At 42.3% G+C, this 23,590-nt stretch overlaps 1 protein-coding gene across 1 annotated transcript in view; it reads left to right on the forward strand.

Annotated features, from left to right (window-relative positions):
- Positions 1 to 23,590, forward strand: part of LOC139759415 (cytochrome P450 2J3-like) — a 150,468-nt gene that overhangs the window by 49,364 nt on the left and 77,514 nt on the right. The window contains 1 exon segment of the mRNA XM_071681507.1: positions 14,247 to 14,370. Within this exon segment, the coding sequence (XP_071537608.1) occupies positions 14,247 to 14,370 (124 nt within the window).

Consider the following 23,590-nt stretch of genomic DNA (forward strand, 5'->3'; position numbering starts at 1 on the left):
ATTAAAAACGGGGGTGACTGTATTGTTGACTGGTTGGTAAGGTAATCTAATGTATGTATGATTCATGGTGAGGTGCATGGGGATTGGCGGAATGCTTGCATAGTGCCATTGTACAAAGGCAAAGGGGATAAACGTGAGTGCTCAAATTACAGAGGTATAAGTTTGTTGAGTATTCCTGGTTAATATGGGAGGGTATTGAATGAGATGGTGAAGGCATGTACAGAGCATCAGATTGGGGAAGAGCAGTGTGGTTTCAGAAGTGGTAGAGGATGTGTGGATCAGGTGTTTGCTTTGAAGAATGTATGTGAGAAATATTTAGAAAAGCAAATTTATTTGTATGTAGCATTTATGGATGTGGAGAAGGTATATGACAGAGTTGATAGAGATGCTCTGTGGAAGGTATTAAGAATATATGGTGTGGGAGGCAAGTTGTTAGAAGCAGTGAAAAGTTTTTATCGAGGATGTAAGGCATATGTACGTGTAGGAAGAGAGGAAAGTGATTGGTTCTTAGTGAATGTAAGTTTGCGGCAGGGGTGTGTGATGTCTCCATGGTTGTTTAATTTGTTTATGGATGGGGTTGTTAGGGAGGTAAATGCAAGAGTTTTGGAAAGAGGGGCAAGTATGCAGTCTGTTGTGGATGAGAGAGCTTGGGAAGTGAGTCAGTTGTTGTTCGCTGTCTCCCGTGTTAGCGAGGTAGCGCAAGAAAACAGACGAAAGAATGGCTCAACCCACCCACATACACATGTATATACATACACTTCCACACACGCAAATATATATGCCTATACATCTCAATGTATACATATATATACACACAAAGACATATAGATATATATATACATGTACATAATTCATACTGTCTGCCTTTATTTATTCCTATCGCCACCTCACAACACATGGAATAACATCCCCCTCCCCCCTCATGTGTGCGAGGTAGCGCTAGGAAAAGACAACAAAGGCCCCATTCGTATACACTCAGTATCCAGCTGTCATGTAATAATGAACCGAAACCACAGCTCCCTTTACACATCCAAGCCCACACAACTTTCTATGGTTTACCCCAGACGCTTCACATGCCCTGGTTCAATCCATTGACAGCACGTCGACCCCGGTATACCACATCGTTCCGATTCACTCTATTCCTTGCAAGCCTTTCACCCTCCTGCATGTTCAGGCCCCGATCACACAAAATCTTTTTCACTCCATCTTTCCACCTCCAATTTGGTCTCCCACTTCTCGTTCCCTCCACCTCTGACACATATATCCTCTTGGTCAATCTTTCCTCACTCATTCTCTCCATGTAACCAAACCATTTCAAAACACCCTCTTCTGCTCTCTCAAAGACACTCTTTTTATTTCCACACATCTCTCTTACCTTTATATCACTTACTCGATCAAACCACCTCACACCACATATTGTCCTCAAACATCTCATTTCCAGCACATCCACCCTCCTGCGCACAACTCTATCCATAGCCCACGCCTCGCAACCATACAACATTGTTGGAACCACTATTCCTTCAAACATAACCATTTTTGCTTTCCGAGATAATGTTCTCGACTTCCAAACATTCTTCAAGGCTCCCAAAAGTTTCGCCCCCTCCCCCACCCTATGATTCACTTCCGCTTCCATGGTTCCATCCGCTGCCAGATCCACTCCCAGATATCTAAAACACTACTTCCTCAAGTTATTCTCCATTCAAACTTACCTCCCAATTGACTTGACCCTCAACCCTACTGTACCTAATAACCTTGCTCTTATTCGCATTTACTCTTAACTTTCTTCTTTCACACACTTTACCAAACTCAGTCACCAGCTTCTGCAGTTTCTCACATGAATCAGCCACCAGCGCTGTATAATCAGCGAACAACAACTGACTCACTTCCCAAGCTCTCTCATCCACAACAGACTTCATACTTGCCCTCTTTCCAAAACTCTTGCATTCACCTCCTTAACAACCCCATCCATAAACAGATTAAACTACCATGGAGACATCATACACCCTGGCCGCAAACCGACATTCACTGAGAACCAATCACTTTCCTCTCTTCCTACACGTACACATGCCTTACATCCTCGATAAAAACTTTTCACTGCTTCTAACAACTTGCCTCCCACACCATATATTCTTAATACCTTCCACAGAGCATCTCTATCAACTCTGTCATATACCTTCTCCAGATCCATAAATGCTACATACAAATCCATTTACTTTTCTAAGCATTTCTCAGATACATTCTTCAAAGCAAACACCTGATCCACACATCCTCTACTACTTCTGAAACCTCACTTCTCTACCCCAATCTGATGCTCTGTACATGCCTTCACCCTCTCAATCAATACCTACCCATATAATTTACCAGGAATACTCAACAAACCTATACCTCTGTAATTTGAGCACTCATTCTTATCCCCTTTGCCTTTGTACAATGGCACTATGCAAGCATTCCGCCAATCCTCAGGCACCTCACCCTGAATCATACATACATTGAATAACCTTACCAACCAGTCAACAGTACAGTAACCCCCTTTTTTATCAAATTCCACCGCAATACCATCCAAACCTGCTGCCTTGCCGGCTTTCATCTTCCGCAAAGCTTTTACTACCTCTTCTCTGTTTACCAAATCATTTCCCCTAACCCTATCACTTTGTACACCAACTCGACCAAAACACCCTATATCTGCCACTCTATCATCTAACACATTCAACAAACCTTCAAAATACTCACTCCATCTCCTTCTCACATCACCACTACTTGTTATCACCTCCCCATTAGCCCACTTTACTGAAGTTTCCATTTGCTCCCTTGTCTTACGCACTTTATTTACCTCCTTCCAGAACAACTTTTCATTCTTCCTAAAATTTAATGATACTCTCTTACCCCAACTCTCATTTGCCCTCTTTTTCGCATCTTGTACCTTTCACTTGACCTCCTGCCTCCTTCTTTTATACATCTCCCACTCATTTGCATTTTTTCCCTGCAAAAATCGTCCAAATGCCTCTCTCTTTTCTTTGACTAATAATCTTACTTCTTTATCCCACCACTCACTACCCTTTCTAATCAACCCACCTTCCACGATTCTCATGCCACAAGCATCTTTTGCGCAAGCCATCAATGCTTCCCTAAATACATCCCATTCCTCCCCCACTTCCCTTACCTCCTTTGTTCTCACCTTTTTCCATTCTGTACTCAGTCTCTCCTGGTACTTCCTCACACAAGTCTCCTTCCCAAGCTCACTTACTCTCACCACTCTCTTCACCTCAACATTCTCTCTTCTTTTCTGCAAACCCCTACAAATCTTCACCTTTGCCTTCACAAGATTAATGATCAGACATCCCTCCAGTTGCACCTCTCAGAACATTAACATCCAAAAGTCTCTCTTTCGCGCGCCTATCAATTAACACGTAATCCAATAACGCTCATTGGCCATCTCTCCTACTTACATACGTATACTTATGTATATCTCGCTTTTTAAACCAGGTATTCCAATCACCAGTCCTTTTTCAGCACATAAATCTAAAAGCTTTTCACTATTTCCATTTACAACACTGAACACCCCATGTATACCAATTATTCCCTCAACTGCTACATAACTCACCTTTGCATTCAAATCACCCATCACTATAACCCGGTCTCGTGCATCAAAACCACTAACACACTCATTCAGCTGCTCCCAAAACACTTGCCTCTCATGAACTTTCTTCTCATGCCCAGATGCTTATGCACCAATAATTACTCATCTCTCTCCATCAACTTTCAGCTTTGCCCATATCAATCTAGGATTTACTTTCTTACATTCTATCACATACTCCCACAACTCCTGTTTCAGGAGTAGTGCTACTCCTTCCCTTGCTCTTGTCCTCTCACTAACCCCTGACTTTACTCCCAAGACATTCCCAAACCACTCTTCCCCTTTACCTTTGAGCTTCGTTTTACTCAGAGCCAAAACATCCAGGTTCCTTTCCTCAAACATTGTACCTATCTCTCCTTTTTTCTCATCTTGGTTACATCCACACACATTTAGACACCCCAATCTGAGGCTTCGAGGAGGATGAGTATATATATATATATATATATATATATATATATATATATATATATATATATATATATATATATATATATATATATATATATATATTGTCGCTGTCTTCCGCGTTAGCGAGGTAGCGCAAGGAAACAGACGAAAGAATAGCCCAACCCATCCACATACATATGTATATGCGTACACACCCACACACGCACATATACGTACCTGTACATTTCAATGTATACATATATATATACATACATAGACATATACATATATAAACACGTACATAATTCATACTTGCTGCCTTTATTCTTCCCGTCGCCACCCCGCCAAACATGAAATGACAACCCCCTCCCCCCCAGGCGACCGAGGTAGCGCCAGGAAAAGAAAACAAATGCTACATTCGTTCACACTCAGTCTCTCGCCGTCATGTATAATGCACCGAAACCACAGCTCCTTTCCACATCCAGGCCCCCCCACAACTTTCCATGGTTTACCCCAGACGCTTCACATGCCCTGCTTCAATCCACTGACAGCGCGTCGACCCCGGTAAACCACATCGTTCCAATTCACTCTATCCTTTGCACGCCTTTCACCCTTCTGTATGTTCAGGCCCCGATCACTCAAAATCTTTTTCACTCCGTCCTTCCACCTCCAATTTGATCTCCCACTTCTCGCTCCCTCCACCTCTGACACATATATCCTCTTTGTCAATCCTTCCTCACTCATTCTCTCCATGTGAACAAACCATTTCAAAACAGCCTCTTCTCCTCTCTCAACCACACTCGTTTTATTACCACTCATCAGTGTTACCCTTTCATTACTTACTCGATTAAACCACCTCACACCACATATTGTCCTCAAACATCTCGTTTCCAACACATACATGCTCCTCCGCACAAACCTTTCTATAGTCCACGCCTCAAAACCATATTTCGTTGTTAGAACCACTATTCCTTCAAACATACCCATTTTTACTTTCCGAGATAACGTTCTCGCCTTCCACACATTTTTCAACGGTTCCAGAACTTTCACCCCCTCCCCCACCCTTTGACTTACTTTCACTTCCATGGTTTCATCCACTGAAAAATCCACTCCCAGATATCTTAAACACTTCACTTCCTCCAGTTTTTCTCCATTCAAACTTACTTCCCAAATGACTTGTCCCTGAACCCTACTGTGCCTAATAACCTTGCTCTTATTCACATTTACTCTCGGCTTTCTTCTTTCACACACTTTACCAAACTCAGTCACCAGGTTCTGCAGTTTCTCTCCCGAATCAGCCACCAGCGCTGTATCATCAACGAACAACAACTGACTCACTTCCCAAGCCCTCTCATCTACAACATTCACCTCCCTAACAACCCCATCCATAAACAAATTAAACAACCATGGAGACATCACACACCCCTGCCGCAAACCGACATTCACTGAGAACCAATCACTTTCCTCTCTTCCTACTAGTACACATGCCTTACATCCTCGATAAAACTTTTCACTGCTTCTAGCAACTTGCCTCCCACACCATATATTTTCAATACCTTCCACAGAGATTCCCTATCAACTCTATCATATGCCTTCTTCAGATCCATGAATGCTACATACAAATCCATATGTTTTTCTAAGTATTTCTCACATACATTCTTCAAAGCAAACACCTGATCCACACATCCTCTACCTCTTCAGAAACCACACTGTTCTTCCCCAATCTGATGCTCTGTACATGCCTTCACCCTCTCAATCAATTCCCCCCCATATAATTTCCCAGGAATACTCAACAAAGATATACCTCTGTAATTTGAACACTCACCTTCGTCCCCTTTGCCTTTGTACAGTGGCACTATGCATGCATTTCGCTAATCCTCAGGCACCTCACCATGAGACATACATACACTGAATATCCTTACCAACCAGTCAACCACACAATCAACTCTCTTTTTTAATAAATTCCACTGTAATATCATCTAAATCTGCCGCCTTACCGGCTTTCATCTTCCGCAAAACTTTCACTACCTCTTCTCTGTTTACCAAATCATTCTCCCTAATCCTCTCACTTCGCACACCATCTCAACCAAAACACCCTTTATCTGCCACTCTATCATCTAACACATTCAACAAACCTTCAAAATACTCATTCCATCTCCTTTTCACATCACCACCACTTGTTATGAACTCCTCATTAGCTCCCTTCACCGATATTCCCAGTTGTTCTCTTTTTCATCTCTTGCAACTTTTTCTTGACCTCCTGCCTCTTTCTTTTATACATCCAGTCATTTGCATATTTACTTGAAAAATCGTCCAAATGCCTCTCTCCTCTCTTTCACAAATAATCTTACTTTTTCATTCCACCACTCACTACCCTTTCTAATCTGCCCACCTCCCATGCTTCTCATGCCACACGTACATAGATTGATAGATATACATTTATTGTTTATTATACTTAATCGCCGTCTCCCGCCTTAGCGAGGTAGTGCAAGGCAACAGAGGAAAGAATGGCCAACCCACTCATATGCACATAAACCCACACATACATACATAAGGAAACAAACGCAAGGAAGTAAAGGAAGAATGGCCCATTCACTCAGATACAAAGGTATTTACATATATACCTTATACATATTCATACTTGCTTGCCTTAATCCATTCCAAGCGCTAACCCACCCCCCAGGAAGGGTATCACCACCTTCTATATCAGGAAAACAAACCAAAAAGGCCACATTCGTTCACACTCAGTCTCTAGCTGTCATTTGTAATGCATCTAAACCACAGCTCCCTTTCCAATTACAGGCCCCACAAAACTTTCCATGGTTTACCTCAGACGCTTCACATGCCCTGGTTCAATCCATTGATAGCACGTCGACCCCAGTATACCACATCGTTCCAATTCACTCTATTCCTTGCACGCCTTTCATCCTCCTGTATGTTCAAGCCCCGATCGCTCAAAATCTGTTTCACTCCATCCTTCTACCTCCAATTTGGCCTCCCGCTTCTCCTCGTTCCCTCTACCTCTGACACATATATCCTCTTTGTCAATCTTTCCTCACTCATCTCTCCATGTGACCAAACCATTTCAAAACACCCTCTTTTGCTTTCTCAAAGAGACATGTTTTTGCCAAACATCTCTCTTATCCTTTCATTACTTACTCGATCAAATCATCTCACACCACATATTGTCCGTAAACATTTCATTTCCAACACATCCACCCTCCTTCCCACAACCCTATCTATAGCCCACGCCTCGCAACCATATAACATTGTTGGAATCACTATTCCTTCAAATATACCTGTTACTGCTCTCCGAGGTAACGTTTTCGCCTTCCACACATTCTTCAACGCTTCCAGAAACGTAGCCCACTCCACCATCCAGTGGCTTACATCCGCTTCCATGGTTCCACCCGCTGCTAAATCGTTGTCTGTCTTGGACAATCGCATGTTTACCAAATAGCGTCCTAGCTTCGTCTCTTCGATGTATATCAACTCAGTGCTATATTTCTCTCTTTTGTCTCCATGATGATGTGATTATTACAAGAAAGTGCGCTTGGGAACTTATCCTGAACTTATCCTGTAATCCTGTTTCATTTTCCCCGTGGACTCAATGGAATATCTTGATTTCGCGCAAAATTATGATCCTTTCTAATAAATATATATATATATATATATATATATATATATATATATATATATATATATATATATATATATATATATATATATATATATTTTTTTTTTTTTTCTTTTTTGTCGCTGTCTCCCGCGTTTGCGAGGTAGCGCAAGGAAACAGACGAAAGAAATGGCCCAACCCACCCCCATACACATGTATATACATACGTCCACACACGCAAATATACATACCTACACAGCTTTCCATGATTTACCCCAGACGCTTCACATGCCCTGATTCAATCCACTGACAGCACGTCAACCCCGGTATACCACATCGCTCCAATTCACTCTATTCCTTGCCCTCCTTTCACCCTCCTGCATGTTCAGGCCCCGATCACACAAAATCTTTTTCACTCCATCTTTCCACCTCCAATTTGGTCTCCCTCTTCTCCTCGTCCCCTCCACCTCCGACACATATATCCTCTTGGTCAATCTTTCCTCACTCATTCTCTCCATGTGCCCAAACCATTTCAAAACACCCTCTTCTGCTCTCTCAACCACGCTCTTTTTATTTCCACACATCTCTCTTACCCTTACGTTACTTACTCGATCAAACCACCTCACACCACACATTGTCCTCAAACATCTCATTTCCAGCACATCCATCCTCCTGCGCACAACTCTATCCATAGCCCACGCCTCGCAACCATACAACATTGTTGGAACCACTATTCCTTCAAACATACCCATTTTTGCTTTCCGAGATAATGTTCTCGACTTCCACACATTCTTCAAGGCTCCCAGAATTTTCGCCCCCTCCCCCACCCTATGATCCACTTCCGCTTCCATGGTTCCATCCGCTGCCAGATCCACTCCCAGATATCTAAAACACTTCACTTCCTCCAGTTTTTCTCCATTCAAACTCACCTCCCAATTGACTTGACTCTCAACCCTACTGTACCTAATAACCTTGCTCTTATTCACATTTGCTCTTAACTTTCTTCTTTCACACACTTTACCAAACTCAGTCACCAGCTTCTGCAGTTTCTCACATGAATCAGCCACCAGCGCTGTATCATCAGCGAACAACAACTGACTCACTTCCCAAGCTCTCTCATCCCCAAAAGACTTCATACTTGCCCCTCTTTCCAAAACTCTTGCATTCACCTCCCTAACAACCCCATCCATAAACAAATTAAACAACCATGGAGACATCACACACCCCTGCCGCAAACCTACATTCACTGAGAACCAATCACTTTCCTCTCATCCTACACGTACACATGCCTTACATCCTCGATAAAAACTTTTCACTGCTTCTAACAACTTGCCTCCCACACCATATATTCTTAATACCTTCCACAGAGCATCTCTATCAACTCTATCATATGCCTTCTCCAGATCCATAAATGCTACATACAAATCCATTTGTTTTTCTAAGTATTTCTCACATACATTCTTCAAAGCAAACACGTGATCCACACATCCTCTACCACTTCAGAAACCACACTGCTCTTCCCCAATCTGATGCTCTATACATGCCTTCACCCTCTCAATCAATACCCTCCCATATAATTTACCAGGAATACTCAACAAACTTATACCTCTGTAATTTGAGCACTCACTCTTATCCCCTTTGCCTTTGTACAATGGCACTATGCACGCATTCCGCCAATCCTCAGGCACCTCACCGTGAGTCATACATACATTAAATAACCTTACCAACCAGTCAACAATACAGTCACCCCTTTTTTAATAAATTCCACTGCAATACCATCCAAACCTGCTGCCTTGCCGGCTTTCATCTTCCGCAAAGCTTTTACTACCTCTTCTCTGTTTACCAAATCATTTTCCCTAACCCTCTCACTTTGCACACCACCTCGACCAAAACACCCTATATCTGCCACTCTATCATCAAACACATTCAACAAACCTTCAAAATACTCACTCCATCTCCTTCTTACATCACCACTACTTGTTATCACCTCCCCATTTGCGCCCTTCACTGAAGTTCCCATTTGCTCCCTTGTCTTACGCACTTTATTTACCTCCTTCCAGAACATGTTTTTATTCTCCCTAAAATTTAATGATACTCTCTCACCCCAACTCTCATTTGCCCTCTTTTTCACCTCTTGCACCTTTCTCTTGACCTCCTGTCTCTTTCTTTTATACGTCTCCCACTCAATTGCATTTTTTCCCTGCAAAAATCGTCCAAATGCCTCTCTCTTCTCTTTCACTAATACTCTTACTTCTTCATCCCACCACTCACTACCCTTTCTAATCAACCCACCTCCCACTCTTCTCATGCCACAAGCATCTTTTGCGCAATCCATCACTGATTCCCTAAATACATCCCATTCCTCCCCCACTCCCCTTACTTCCATTGTTCTCACCTTTTTCCATTCTGTACTCAGAATATATGTATATATATATATATACATATATATATATATATATATATATATATATATATATATATATATATATATATATATATATATATATATATGTATAACTATATATATATATATAGTTATTTATTTATCTATTTATTTATTTTGCTTTGTCGCTGTCTCCCGCGTTAGCGAGGTAGCGCAAGGAAACAGACGAAGGAATGGCCCAACCCGCCCACATACACATGTATATACATACATGTCCACACACGCACAATATACATACCTATACATCTCAATGTACACATATATATACACACACAGACATATACATATATACACATGTACATAATTCATACTGTCTGCCTTCATTTGTTCCCATCGCCACCTCGCCACACATGGAATAACAACCCCCTCCCCTCTCATGTGTGCGAGGTAGCGCTAGGAAAAACACCAAAGGCCCCATTCGTTCACACTCAGTATCTAGCTGTCATGTAATAATGCACCGAAACCACAGCTCCCTTTCCACATCCAGGCCCAACACACTTTGCATGGTTTACCCCAGACGCTTCACATGCCCTGGTTCAATCCACTGACAGCACGTCGACCCGGTATACCACATCGTTCCAATTCACTCTATTCCTTGCACGCCTTTCACCTTCCTGTATGTTCAGGCCCAAATCGCTCAAAATTGTTTTCACTACATCCTTCCATCTCCAATTTGGTCTCCCACTTCTCCTCGTTCCCTCCACCTCTGACATATACATCTTCTTCGTCAATGTTTCTTCGCTTATTCTCTCCAAGTGCCCAAACCATTTCAATACACCCTCTTCTGCTCTCTCGACCACATTCTTTTCATTACGACACATCTCTCTTACCCTTTCATTACTTACTTGATCAAACCACCTCACACCACATATTGTCCTCAAACATCTCATTTCCAACACATCCATCCTCCTCCGCATAACAGATATCCATAGCCTATGCCTCAAAACCATATAACATTGTTGGAACCACCATTCCTTCAAACATATCTACTTTTGGTCTCCGAGATAACGTTCTCGCCTTCCACACATTCTTCAACGCTCCTAGAACCTTTGCCCCTTCCCCCACCATATGACTCACTTCCGCTTCCATGGTTCTATCAGCTGCCAAATCCACTACAAAATATCTACAAAACTTCACTTCCTCCAGTTTTTCTCCATTCAAACTTACCTCCCAGTTTACTTGTCCCTCAACCCTACTGAACCTTATAACCTTGCTTTTATTCACATATACTCTTAGCTTCCTTCTTTTGCACACTTTCCGAAACTCAGTCACCAACTTCTGCAGTTCCTTACCCGAATCAGCCACCAGCGCTGTAACATCAGCGAACAACAACTGACTCACTTCCAAGCCGTATCATCCAGAGCAGATTGCATACTTGTCCCTCTCTCGAAACCTCTTGCATTCATCTCCTTAGCAACCCCATCCATAAACAATATATATATATATATATATATATATATATATATATATATATATATATATATATATATATATATATATATATATATATATATATATATATATATATATATATATATATGTATATATATATATATATATATATATATATATATATATATATATATATATATATATATATATATATATATATATATATATATATATATATATATATATATATGTGTGTGTGTGTGTGTGTGTGTGTGTGTGTGTGAGAGAGATGTGAGAAGGAGATGGAGTGAGTATTTTGAAGGTTTGTTGAATGTGTTTGATGATAGAGTGGCAGATATAGGGTGTTTTGGTCGAGGTGGTGTGCAAAGTGAGAGGGTTAGGGAAAATGATTTGGTAAACAGAGAAGAGGTAGTAAAAGCTTTGCGGAAGATGAAAACCGGCAAGGCTGCGGCTTTGGATGGTATTGCAGTGGAATTTATTAAAAAAGGGGGTGACTGTATTGTTGATTGGTTGGTAAGGCTATTTGATGTATGTATGATTCATGGTGAGGTGCCTGAGGATTGGCGGAATGCGTGCATAGTGCCATTGTACAAAGGCAAAGGGGATAAGAGTGAGTGCTCAAATTACAGAGGTATAAGTTTGTTGAGTATTCCTGGTAAATTATATGTGAGGGTATTGATTGAGAGGGTGAAGGCATGTAGAGCATCAGACTGGGGAAGACCAGTGTGGTTTCAGAAGTGGTAGAGGATGTGTGGATCAGGTGTTTGCTTTGAAGAATGTATGTGAGAAATACTTAGAAAAGCAAATGGATTTCTATGTAGCATTTATGGATCTGGAGAAGGCATATGATGGAGTTGATGGAGATGCTCTGTGGAAGGTATTAAGGATATGTGGTGTGGGAGGCAAGTTGTTAGAAGCAGTGAAAAGTTTTTATCGAGGATTTAAGGCATGTGTTCGTGTGGGAAGAGAGGAAAGTGATTGTTTCTCAGTGAATGTAGGTTTGCGGCAGGGGTGTGTGATGTCTCCATGATTGTTTGATTTTTTATGGATGGGGTTGTTAAGGAGGTGAATGCAAGAGTTTTGGAAAGAGGGGCAAGTATGAAGTCTGTTGTGGATGAGAGAGCTTGGGAAGTGAGTCAGTTGTTGTTCGCTGATGATACAGCGCTGGTGGCTGATTCATGTGAGAAACTGCAGAAGCTGGTGACCGAGTTTGGTAAAGTGTGTGAAAGAAGAAAGTTGAGAGTAAATGTGAATAAGAGTAAGGTTATTAGGTACAGCAGGGTTGAGGGTCAAGTCAATTGGGAGGTAAGTTTGAATGGAGAAAAACTGGAGGAAGTGAAGTGTTTTAGATATCTGGGAGTGGGTTTGGCAGCGGATGGAACCATGGAAGCGGAAGTGAATTATAGGGTGGGGTAGGAGGCGAAAATTCTGGGAGCCTTGAAGAATGTGTGGAAGTCGAGAACTTTATCTCGGAAAGTAAAAATGGTTATGTTTGAAGGAATATTGGTTCCAACAATGTTGTATGGTTGCGAGGCGTGGGCTATGGATAGAGTTGTGCGCAGGGGGTCGATGTGCTGGAAATGAGATGTTTGAGGACAATGTGTGGTGTGAGGTGGTTTGATCGAGTAAGTAACAATAGGGTAAGAGAGATGTGTGGTAATAGAAAGAGTGTGGTTGAGAGAGCAGAAGATGGTGTTTTGAAATGGTTTGATCACATGGAGAGAATGAGTGAGGAAAGATTGACCAAGAGGATATATGTGTCAGAGGTGGAGGGAACGAAGAGAAGCGGAGGTGGAAATCTGAGGTGGAAAGATGGAGTGAAAAAGATTTTGAGTGATAGGGGCCTGAACATGCAGGAGGGTGAAAGGCATGCAAGGAATAGAGTGAATTGGAACGATGTGGTATACCGGGGTCGAAGTGCTGTCAATGGATTGAACCAGGGCATGTAAAGCGTCTGGGATAAACCATGGAAAGTTGTGTGGGGCCTGGATGTGGAAAGGGAGATGTGGTTTCGGTGCATTATTTCATGACATATAGAGCATGAGTGTGAACGAATGGGGCCTTTGTTGTCGTATCCTAGCGCTACCTCGCACACATCAGGGGGTAGGGGATTGTTATTCCATGTGTGGCAGGGTGGCGATGGAAATGAATAAAGGCAGACAGTATGAATTATGTACATGTGTATATATGTATATGTCTGTGAGTGTGTACATATATGTGTACATTGAGATGTATAGGTATGTATATTTGCGTGTGTGGACGTGTATGTATATACATGTGTATGTGGGTGGGTTGGGCCATTCTTTCGTCTGTTTCCTTGGCGCTACCTCGCTAACGCGGGAGACAGCGACAAAGGAATATAAATCAATATATATATATATATATATATATATATATATATATATATATATATATATATATATATATATATATATATATATATATATATATATATTGTTTATGGATGGGGTTGCTAAGGAGGTGAATGCGGGTGGGTTGGGCCAATCTTTCTTTTGTTTCCTTGCGCTACCTCGCTAACGCGGGAGACAGCGACATAGAGAGAAAAAAAAAGTATATATATATATATATATATATATATATATATATATATATATATATATATATATATATATATATATATATATTGTATATTGTTGTATATATGTAAGTATAAATCATTTCATTAATACATATCGCTATGTATGTGAAATATTCTTGTTGATTTCAGAAGTATTTTTTTTTTCTCTTTTTAGGTTTACCAATCTTACCTCTTGTGGGTTCGCTGCTGTCTATGCCAAATGGCCCTACGAGGGAGTCGTTTAGAAATCTCAAGAAGAAATACGGCAACATGGCCAGCTTTGGTTACTTCGACAAAAGGTATGACATGATAAGTATATTACTGTACCTTATCCCAGCAGTAGATATGACATGATAACTTTGTGTATGTGTGTATTTATGTATGTATTATTGTACTTCAGCCGAAATTCTCAAACTTTCACGTCATACAGAGAGTGCTTTCCTCTTTACTGATAATTATGACATTAAGTGAAGTTTACTATCTTCTACAACTGATGATATTTTTGACCAGAGAAATAACATTGGAAAACTCTACTTCCTCTGGCTTCCATTCAACTTTTATCAATGCCCGTCATCGCTGCAAACACATCCGTGAGGCAGTGTTTCTTTATTCAAAGAAAGTGCGATACCCTCTCCTTGTAATCTACTGATAGGTCATTCTGGTCTTTAGCTAAAGGCATCCCTGACAACTTCTTTCGCTCTATCTTCCGTTCACTCTTCCGTTCAGACGGTACTATAGTCGTATCTCCCGTAGACAAAGCAACTCTTGTTTGGTTCCCTTTTTTTTTCCCTAACTCCACCTTGGATGACTCTAACTTTCGTTCACCCCCTGATGTTCCTCTCTCACTAATCCAATTCCTCTTCCCGTAATCTCTTTTCGGACTGTCCAGAAAGCGCATCCATCCCCGTGTACTGAAAGACTATCTTGAGACTCTCAGCTGTGCTTCCTCGTCTGTCCCGTTTCTGTTTAGAAACCCAAACTTTTCCTTCTCCTTGGAAGCGTTCATTGATACGTCCCATCCCTAGGGAAGGTGACCGTTCTGACCCTTCTAACCATCGTCCTATTGTTTTGACATCTACCATTTCCAAAGTCTTCGAATCCCTCCTGAATTACCATATCCTTAAACACCTCGCAAATCAATCTTCCCTCTGTTCACCAAGTATAGTTTCCATAAGGCGAGGTCCACTGGTGATAGTCTTTCCTGTCTCACCAAAGTCGGGTTATCATCCCTGAAAGATTTTGGAGTCTTGTGTTTTTGCCCTTAGGTTTTTGACAGGGTTTCATCTCTAAACTCCCCTCTTTGGCTTCCCTCACTCACTTGGCACTTTGATATCTAGCTTCCTATCCGGTCGATCTGTCTCTGTGGTTGTTGATGGATAAGCCTCCCCCTTTTCTCCATCAACTTTTCTCCATAAACTCTCAAGGTCTGTCCTGTCCCCTACACTTGTTTTTTCATCAATGACTTCCTCTCCTCCACATGTAATCCAATGCCCTCGTTCGTTGACGACTCAATTCTGTATTCATCCACATCCTTCTATTTTGCTTCCCCTTTTCTCACTCGATCTACATCTGTCTTGACACACCTTCCTCAATAAACTCAGACTTGGACAGGATATACAGTGGGGCACACTAAATCTTGTTGACTTTAATACCTCTAAGACCTAGTTTCTAGCCATACCTCTATCGAAAACTCCTCACATCTCTCGCGTCTCCTTTGACGGTTCTGTAATTCCACCTTGACTCACTGAACATACTTGGTATTACTGTAAGATCCACTCTTTCTTGGAAACTCCACATTACTGGAATAGCTAAGTCTGCCTCTAAGAAAGTAATTGTCCTGTTTAGAGGTCGAATCTTCTTTTCTTCTGAACAGTTGCTCCTTTTAAAAAAAAGATTGATTCGTCCTTGTATGGAGAATTGCTCTCACATTTGGGATGGTTTTAGATCTGCGTCCTTAATTGAGAGAGTTGAGTCGAAAGCGGTCCGACTTATAAACTGTTCTAGGCTAACTTCCAAAATTGACTTCCTTGCCCTACGCCGTAATGTTGTTTAACTTTCCCTCTTCTATGAGTATTACTTTGGTCTTCGCTTGCGAGAGCAGGCTGCCTGTGTGCCCACACCACTTGCTAGACCACACAATACTCGGCAAGCGTCATATGATTGCTGTGTGGCCATCTGCAGCTCAAAAGTGGGCCGTTTTGTTACGTGCTTCTTTTCCTACACGTCGAAGCTTCGGAACTCTCTTCCTTCTCATGTCTTTGCCAATAACTATGACCTGGCACATTTCAAAAGACAGGTTTTTCACTTTCTCCAAAATTCGTAAATTATGTCCCTTGACTTTTTCCGTTTCATAATTCTGATGTGGACTTTTCTCCACTACTGGAGCCTTCAAGATGGAAAAAAAAAGATTAAATCTCGTTGACCAATTTCAGTAGTAACATGAGCACAATTTCAATATCTTGTTCAATAGTGTGTAATGGTTTGAGAGCGTAGATTTCCCTTTTGGAAATTGAGAGGTTCAAAGTTTGTGTGACGTTAAGAGTCTATGTGACGCAAAAATTTGTAACACTTGATATTCAGCGATACGAGAGTCTTTGTAACGCTAAAGTGTCTGTGTGAGGTATAGTCCGTGTGATGGTACTGAATCTTTGATCCCACAGAGAGTGTGTGAACACAAGAGTCTGTGACCCTCGAGTGTCTGTGATGCAAGAGAGTTTGTGTAACGCCAGAGAGTCAGTGTGACGCTAGAGAGTCAGTGTGACGCTGGAGTGTCTGTATGACGCTAGAGAGTCTGTGTGACGGTGCTGAATCGTTGATGCCTGAGAGTTCGTGTGACGTTGGAGAGCCTGTATGAGTGTATGAGTTGCTAGAGAGGTTTATGACGCTAATCTGTTTAACGCTTGAGAGTTTGCGACGCTAGAGAGCGTATAATAATCTGTCAGTAATTACTGATCACATTATACGCATAAGGACTTTTACACTAATGGACCCCATCTCTTTCTAACATTCTCCACTATCATACAACGTCTTACATTTCTGAATGCTGTTTATATTCATTGTCTTCATTTTCTTCCACTCACCCACCGCTGTAATACTATACAACTACTTCTTTACATCTTTTACAAACTTCTTGTTTGATTTCATGTTTTGTCTTCTGGTTGCTGAATCCCTGCAACTCTAAAATGACTGTTCACTGTCTACGTCGTCATTCTGTTTTCAACAACTTAAAGGTTGTTATCAGGTCATCTCTAACTCTTATTTCATTCAAGATGTGCAAATCTAAAACCTCTGGCCGTTTCCCGTAACTCAGCTCGCTTAATTCTGGTACCATCTTTGCTTCTATCCTCTAAACCTTCTCTATTACCTCTGTGTTTCATGAAGTGCGGCGACCGATTTGAGAAACATATTCTAGTCCTGGTCTTATGGAAGGATGTCAACATCTCGCTAAATATTTTCCTTATTCAAGAACTTGCATTCAGTTCTAATATTTGTTATCAGACAGTTCGTCTCCTTAACTATTCTCCTACGGTGGGATTCTGGTCACAGGTTAGAGACGATGTTAACTCCCAAGTGCATCATCTCACATACCCTCCATACTACTATACTGGAGTCACTGGATGATAAATGCCCTCTATACTACTGTACTGGAGTCACTGGATGATACATACACCCTCCATACTACTGTATTAGTCACTGGATGATAAATACACCTCAAAACTGCTGTATCAGAGTCACTAGATGATAGATACACTCTCCATACTACTGTACGTGAGTCAGGATAGTGTGTGTTTATGTTGGTCTCCAACATAATGTGTGAGAGAATGGATAGTGAGTGTTGATGGTAGCCTCCAACATAAATGCGTTAGACAGGGGATGACGGTCGCCTCCATCATGATATGTGAGAGAAGGGAGAGTGAATGATGATGGTGAACTCCAATATAATGTGTGAGAGAAGGGATAGTGAGTGATGATAGTCGACTCCAACATAATGTTTGAGAGAAGGCATAGCGAGTGATGACGGTCGCCTCCAACATAATGCGTTAGACAGGGGATGACGGTCGCCTCCAACATAATATGTGAGAGAAGGGAGAGTGAATGATGATGGTGAACTCCAATATAATGTGTGAGAGAAGGGATAGTGAGTGATGATAGTCGACTCCAACATAATGTTTGAGAGAAGGCATAGCGAGTGATGACGGTCGCCTCCAACATAATGCGTTAGACAGGGGATGACGGTCGCCTCCAACATAATATGTGAGAGAAGGGAGAGTGAATGATGATGGTGAACTCCAACAGAATGTGTGAGAGAAGGGATAGTGAGAGATGACCGCCTCCAACATAATGTGTGAGAAAAGGGATAGTGAGAGATGACAGTCGACTCCAACATAATGTTTGAGAGAAGGCATAGCGAGTGATGACGGTCGCCTCCATCATAATGCGTTAGACAGGGGATGACGGTCGCCTCCAACATAATATGTGAGAGAAGGGAGAGTGAATGATGATGGTGAACTCCAACATAATGTGTGAGAGAAGGGATAGTGAGAGATGACCGCCTCCAACATAATGTGTGAGAGAAGGGATAGTGAGAGATGACCGCCTCCAACATAATGTGTGAGAAAAGGGATAGTGAGAGATGACAGTCGACTCCAACATAATGTTTGAGAGAAGGCATAGCGAGTGATGACGGTCGCCTCCAACGTAATGCGTTAGACAGGGGATGACGGTCACCTCCAACATGATATGTGAGAGAAGGGAGAGTCAATGATGATGGTGAACTCCAACATAATGGGTGAGAGAAGGTATAGTGAGTGATGACGATCGCATCCAACATAATGTGTGAGAGAAGGGATAGTGAATGATGACAGTCGCCTCCAACATAATATGTGAGAAGAAGGGAGAGTGAGTGATGTTGGTGGCCCACATAATGTGTGAGAAAAGGGATAGTGAGTGATGAGGGTTGCATCCAACAAAATGTGTGAGAGAAGGGTTAGTGAGTGTTAATGGTGGCCTCCAACATAATGTGTGAGAAACGTTGTAGTGAGTGATGACGGTCGCCTTAAACATAATGTGTGAGAGAGGGGAGAGTGAGTGATGATGGTGGCCTCCAACATAATGTGTAAGAAAAGGAGTATTGAGTGATGATGGTCTCCTCCAACATAATTTGTGAGAGAAGAGAGAGTGAGTAATGACGGTCGCCTTTAACATAATGTGTGAGAGAAGGGATAGTAAGTGATGACGGTCGCCTCCATCATAATATGTGAGAGAAGGGATAGTGAGTGATGACGGTCGCCTCCATCATAATATGTGAGAGAAGGGATAGTGAGTGTTGATGGTGGTCTCCAACATAACATGTGAGAGAATGGATAGTGAGTGTTGATGGTGGCCTTCAACATAATGTGTGAGAGAAGGTATCGTGGGTGATGATAGTCGCCTCCAACATAATGTGTGAGAAAAGAGATAGTGAGTGTTGATGGTGGCCTCTAACATAATGGGTAAGAGAATGGAGAGTGAGTGTTGATTGGCCTCCAACATAATGATTGAGAGAGGGGATCGTGAGTGATGACTGTCGCCTACAACATAATGTGTGAGAGAAGGGATAGTGAGTGTTGATGGTGGCCTCCAGCATAATGTGTAAGAGAAGTGATAGTGAGTGATGACGGACGTCTCCAAAAGAATGTGTGAAAGAAATGAGAGTGAGTGATGACGGTCGCCTGCGACATAATGTGTGAGAGAAGGGATAGTGAGTGTTGATGGTGGTCTCCAACATAACATGTATGAGAATGGATAGTGAGTGTTGATAGTGGCCTCCAACATAATGTGTGAGAGAAGAGATAGTGTTAATGGTGACCTCAAAAATAATGTGAGAAAAGGGAGAGTGAGTGTTGATGGTGGCTGCCAGCATAATGTGTAAGAGAAGGGATAGTGAGTGATGACGATCGCCTCCAACATAATGTGTGAGAGAAGTGATAGTGAGTGATGACGGTCGCCTCCATCATAATATGTGAGAGAAGGGATAGTGAGTGTTGATGGTGGCCTTCAACATAATGTGTGAGAGAAGGTATCGTGGGTGATGATAGTCGCCTCCAACATAATGTGTGAGAGAAGAAACAGTGAGTGTTGATGGTGGTCTCCAACGTAATGTGAGGGAGAATGGATAGTGAGTGATTACGGTGACCTCCAACATCAATGCGTGAGAGAAGGGCTAATGAGTGATGACGGTCGCCTCCATCATAATATGTGAGAGAAGGGATAGTGAGTGATGAAGGTCACCTCGAACATAATGTGTGAGAGAAGGGAGAGTAAGTGATGACAGTTGCCTCCAACATAATGTGTGAAAGAAAGAAGAGTGAGTGATGACGGTTGCCTGGAACATAATGTGTGGGAGAAGGGATAGTGTGTGTTGATGGTGGTCTCCAACATAATGTGTGAGAGAATGAATAGTGAGTGTAGGCCAACATAATGACTGAGAGAAGGGATCGTGAGTGATGGTGGCCTTCAGCATAATGTGTGAGAGAAGGGATAGTGAGTGACAGTGTTCGCCTCCAACATAATGTGTGAAAGAAGGGCTAGTGATTGATGAGGGTCGCCTACAACATATTGTGTCAGAGAAAGGATAGTGAGTGATGACGGTCACCTACAACATGATGTGTGAGGGAAGGGAGAGTGAGTGATGAAAGTCTCCTCCAACATAATGTGTGAGAGAAAGGATGGTAAGTGATTACGGTGGCCTCCAACATAAAATGCATGTGAGATGGGCTAGTGAGTAATGACGGTCTCCTCCAACATAATGTGTGAAAGAAAGGATAATGAGTTATGATGGTCGCCTACAACACAATGTGTGAGGGAAGGGCTAGTGAGTGATGACGGTCACCTACAACATAATGTGTGAGGGAAGGGATAGTTAGTGATGAAGGTCGCCTCCAACAGAATGTGTGAGAGAAGGGATAGTAAGTGATTATGGAGGCCTCCAAAATAAATTGCGTGAGAGATGGGGTAGTGAGTGATGACGGTCGCCTCCAACATAATGTGTGAGAGAAGGAAGAGTGAGTGATGATGGTGACTTCCAACATGATATATGAGAGAAGGGATAGTGAGTGATGTCGGTCGCCTCCAACATAATGTGTAAGAGAAGGGATAGTGAGTGGTAATGGTGGCCTTCAACATAATATGTGAGAGAAGGGATAGTGAGTGATTACGGTGGCCTCCAACATAAGATGCGTGAGAGAAAGGCTAGTGAGTGATGATGGTCGCTTTCAACATAATATGTGGAAGAAGGGATAGAGAGTGATGAAGGTCACCTCCAACTTAATGTGTGAGAAAAGGGATAATGAGTGTTGATGATGGCCTCCAATATAATGTGTGAGAGAAGGCAGAGTGAGTGATGACTGTCTCCTCCAACATAATGTGTGAGAGAAGTGAGAGTGAGTGATGATGGTGGCCTCAAACAGAATGTATGAGAGAAGGAAGACTGAGTGATGACGGTCGCCTTCAAGATAATGTGTGAGAGAAAGGAGAGTGAGTGATGACGGTTGCCTCCAACATAATGTGTGAAAGAATGGAGAGTGAGCGATGACGGTCGCCTGGAACATAATGTGTGAGAGAGGGGATAGTGAGTGTTGATGGTGGTCTCCAACATAATGTGTGAGAGAATGGACAGTGACTGTTGATGGTCGCCTCCAACACAATGTGTGAGAGAAGGGATGGTGAGTGACGATGGTGGCCTCCAACATAATGTGTGAGAGAAGGGATAGTGAGTGATGACGGTCGCCTCCAACATAATGTGTGAAAGAAATGAGAGAGTGATGACGGTCGCCTACAACATAATGTGTGAGAGAAGTGATAGTGAGTGTTGATGGTGGTGTCCAACATGACATGTGAGAGAATGGATAGTGAGTGTTGATGGTGGCCTCCAACATGATATGTGAGAGAAGGGATAGTGAGTGACGATGGCCGCCTCCAACATAATGTGTGAGAGAAGAGATAGTGAGTGATGACGGTCGCCTCCAACATAAAGTGTGAGAGAAGGGATAGTGATTGATGAAGGTCGCCTGCAACATAGTGTGTGAGAGAAGGGGTAGTGAGTGATGACGGTCGCCTTCAACATAATGTGTGAGAGAAGGTCTAGTGAGTGATGACGATCGCCTCCAACATAATGTGTGAGAGAAGAGATAATGAGTGTTGATAGTAGCCTCTAACATAATGTGTGAGAGAAAGGAGAGTGAGTGATGATGGTGGCCTCCAACAGAATGTATAAGAGAAGGAATATTGGGTGATGACGTTTACCTCCAACGTAATATGTGAGAGAAAGGAGGATAATTGATGACGGTTGCCTCCAACATAATGGGTTAGAAATGGAGAGTGAGTAATGACGGTCGCCTGCAACGTAATGTGTGAGAACAGGGATAGTGAGTGTTGATTGTGGTCTCCAACATAATGTGTGAGAGAAGGGATCTTGAGTGATGGTGGTGGCCTCCAACAGGATGTGTGAGAGAAGGAATAATGAGTATTGATGGTGGCCTCCAACATCAAATGTGTGAGAGAAAGGCTAGTGAATGATGACGGTCGCCTCCAACATTATGTGTGAGAGAAGGGATAGTGAGTGTTGATGGTGGACAAAATCATAATGTGTGAGAGAAGGGATAGTGAGTGTTAATGGTGGATTCCAACATAATGTGTGAGAGAAGGGATAGTGAGTGTTAATGGTGGATTCCAACATAATGTGTGAGAGAAGGGATAGTGAGTGTTGATGGTGACCTCCAACGTAATGTGCGAGAGAAGGGATCATGAGTAATGACGCTCGTCTCCAATATGTGTGAGAGAAGGAACAGTGAGTGTTAATGTTGGCCTCCAAGACTAATGTGTGGGAAAAGCGATAGTGAGTGATGACGGTCGCGTCCAACATAATGTATGAGACAAGGGATAGTGAGTGATGACGGTCGCCTGCAAAATAATGTGTGAAAGAAATGAGAGAGAGTGATGACGGTTGCCTACAACATAATGTGTGAGAGAAGGTATAGTGAGTGTTAATGGTGGTGTCCATCATGACATATGAGAGAATGGATTGTGAGTGTTGATAGTGGCCTCTAACATAATGTGTGAGAGAAGGTATCGTGAGTGATGATGGTTGCATCCAACATAATGTGTGAGAGAAGAAATGCGTAGTGAGTGTTTATGGTGGCCTCCAACATAATGCGTGAGAGAAGGGATAGTGAATGATGAAGGTCGCCTCCAACATAATATGTGAGAGAAGGGGATAGTGAATGACAAAGGTCGTCTCCAATATAATTTATGAGAGAAGGGATAATGAGTGTTGATGGTGGCCTCCAACATAATGTATGAGAGAAGGGATCGTGAGTGATGACGGTCCCCTACAGCATAATGCGTGAGGGAAGGGATTGTTAGTGTTAATGGTGGCCTCCAACATACTCTGTGAGAAGGGATAGTGGGTGATGACCGTTGCCTCCAACATAATGTGTGAAAGAAGGGATAGTGAGTGTTGATGGTAGCCTCCATCATAAT

Source organism: Panulirus ornatus, chromosome 33, assembly GCF_036320965.1.
Source record: "Panulirus ornatus isolate Po-2019 chromosome 33, ASM3632096v1, whole genome shotgun sequence".
Lineage (NCBI taxonomy): Eukaryota > Metazoa > Arthropoda > Malacostraca > Decapoda > Palinuridae > Panulirus > Panulirus ornatus.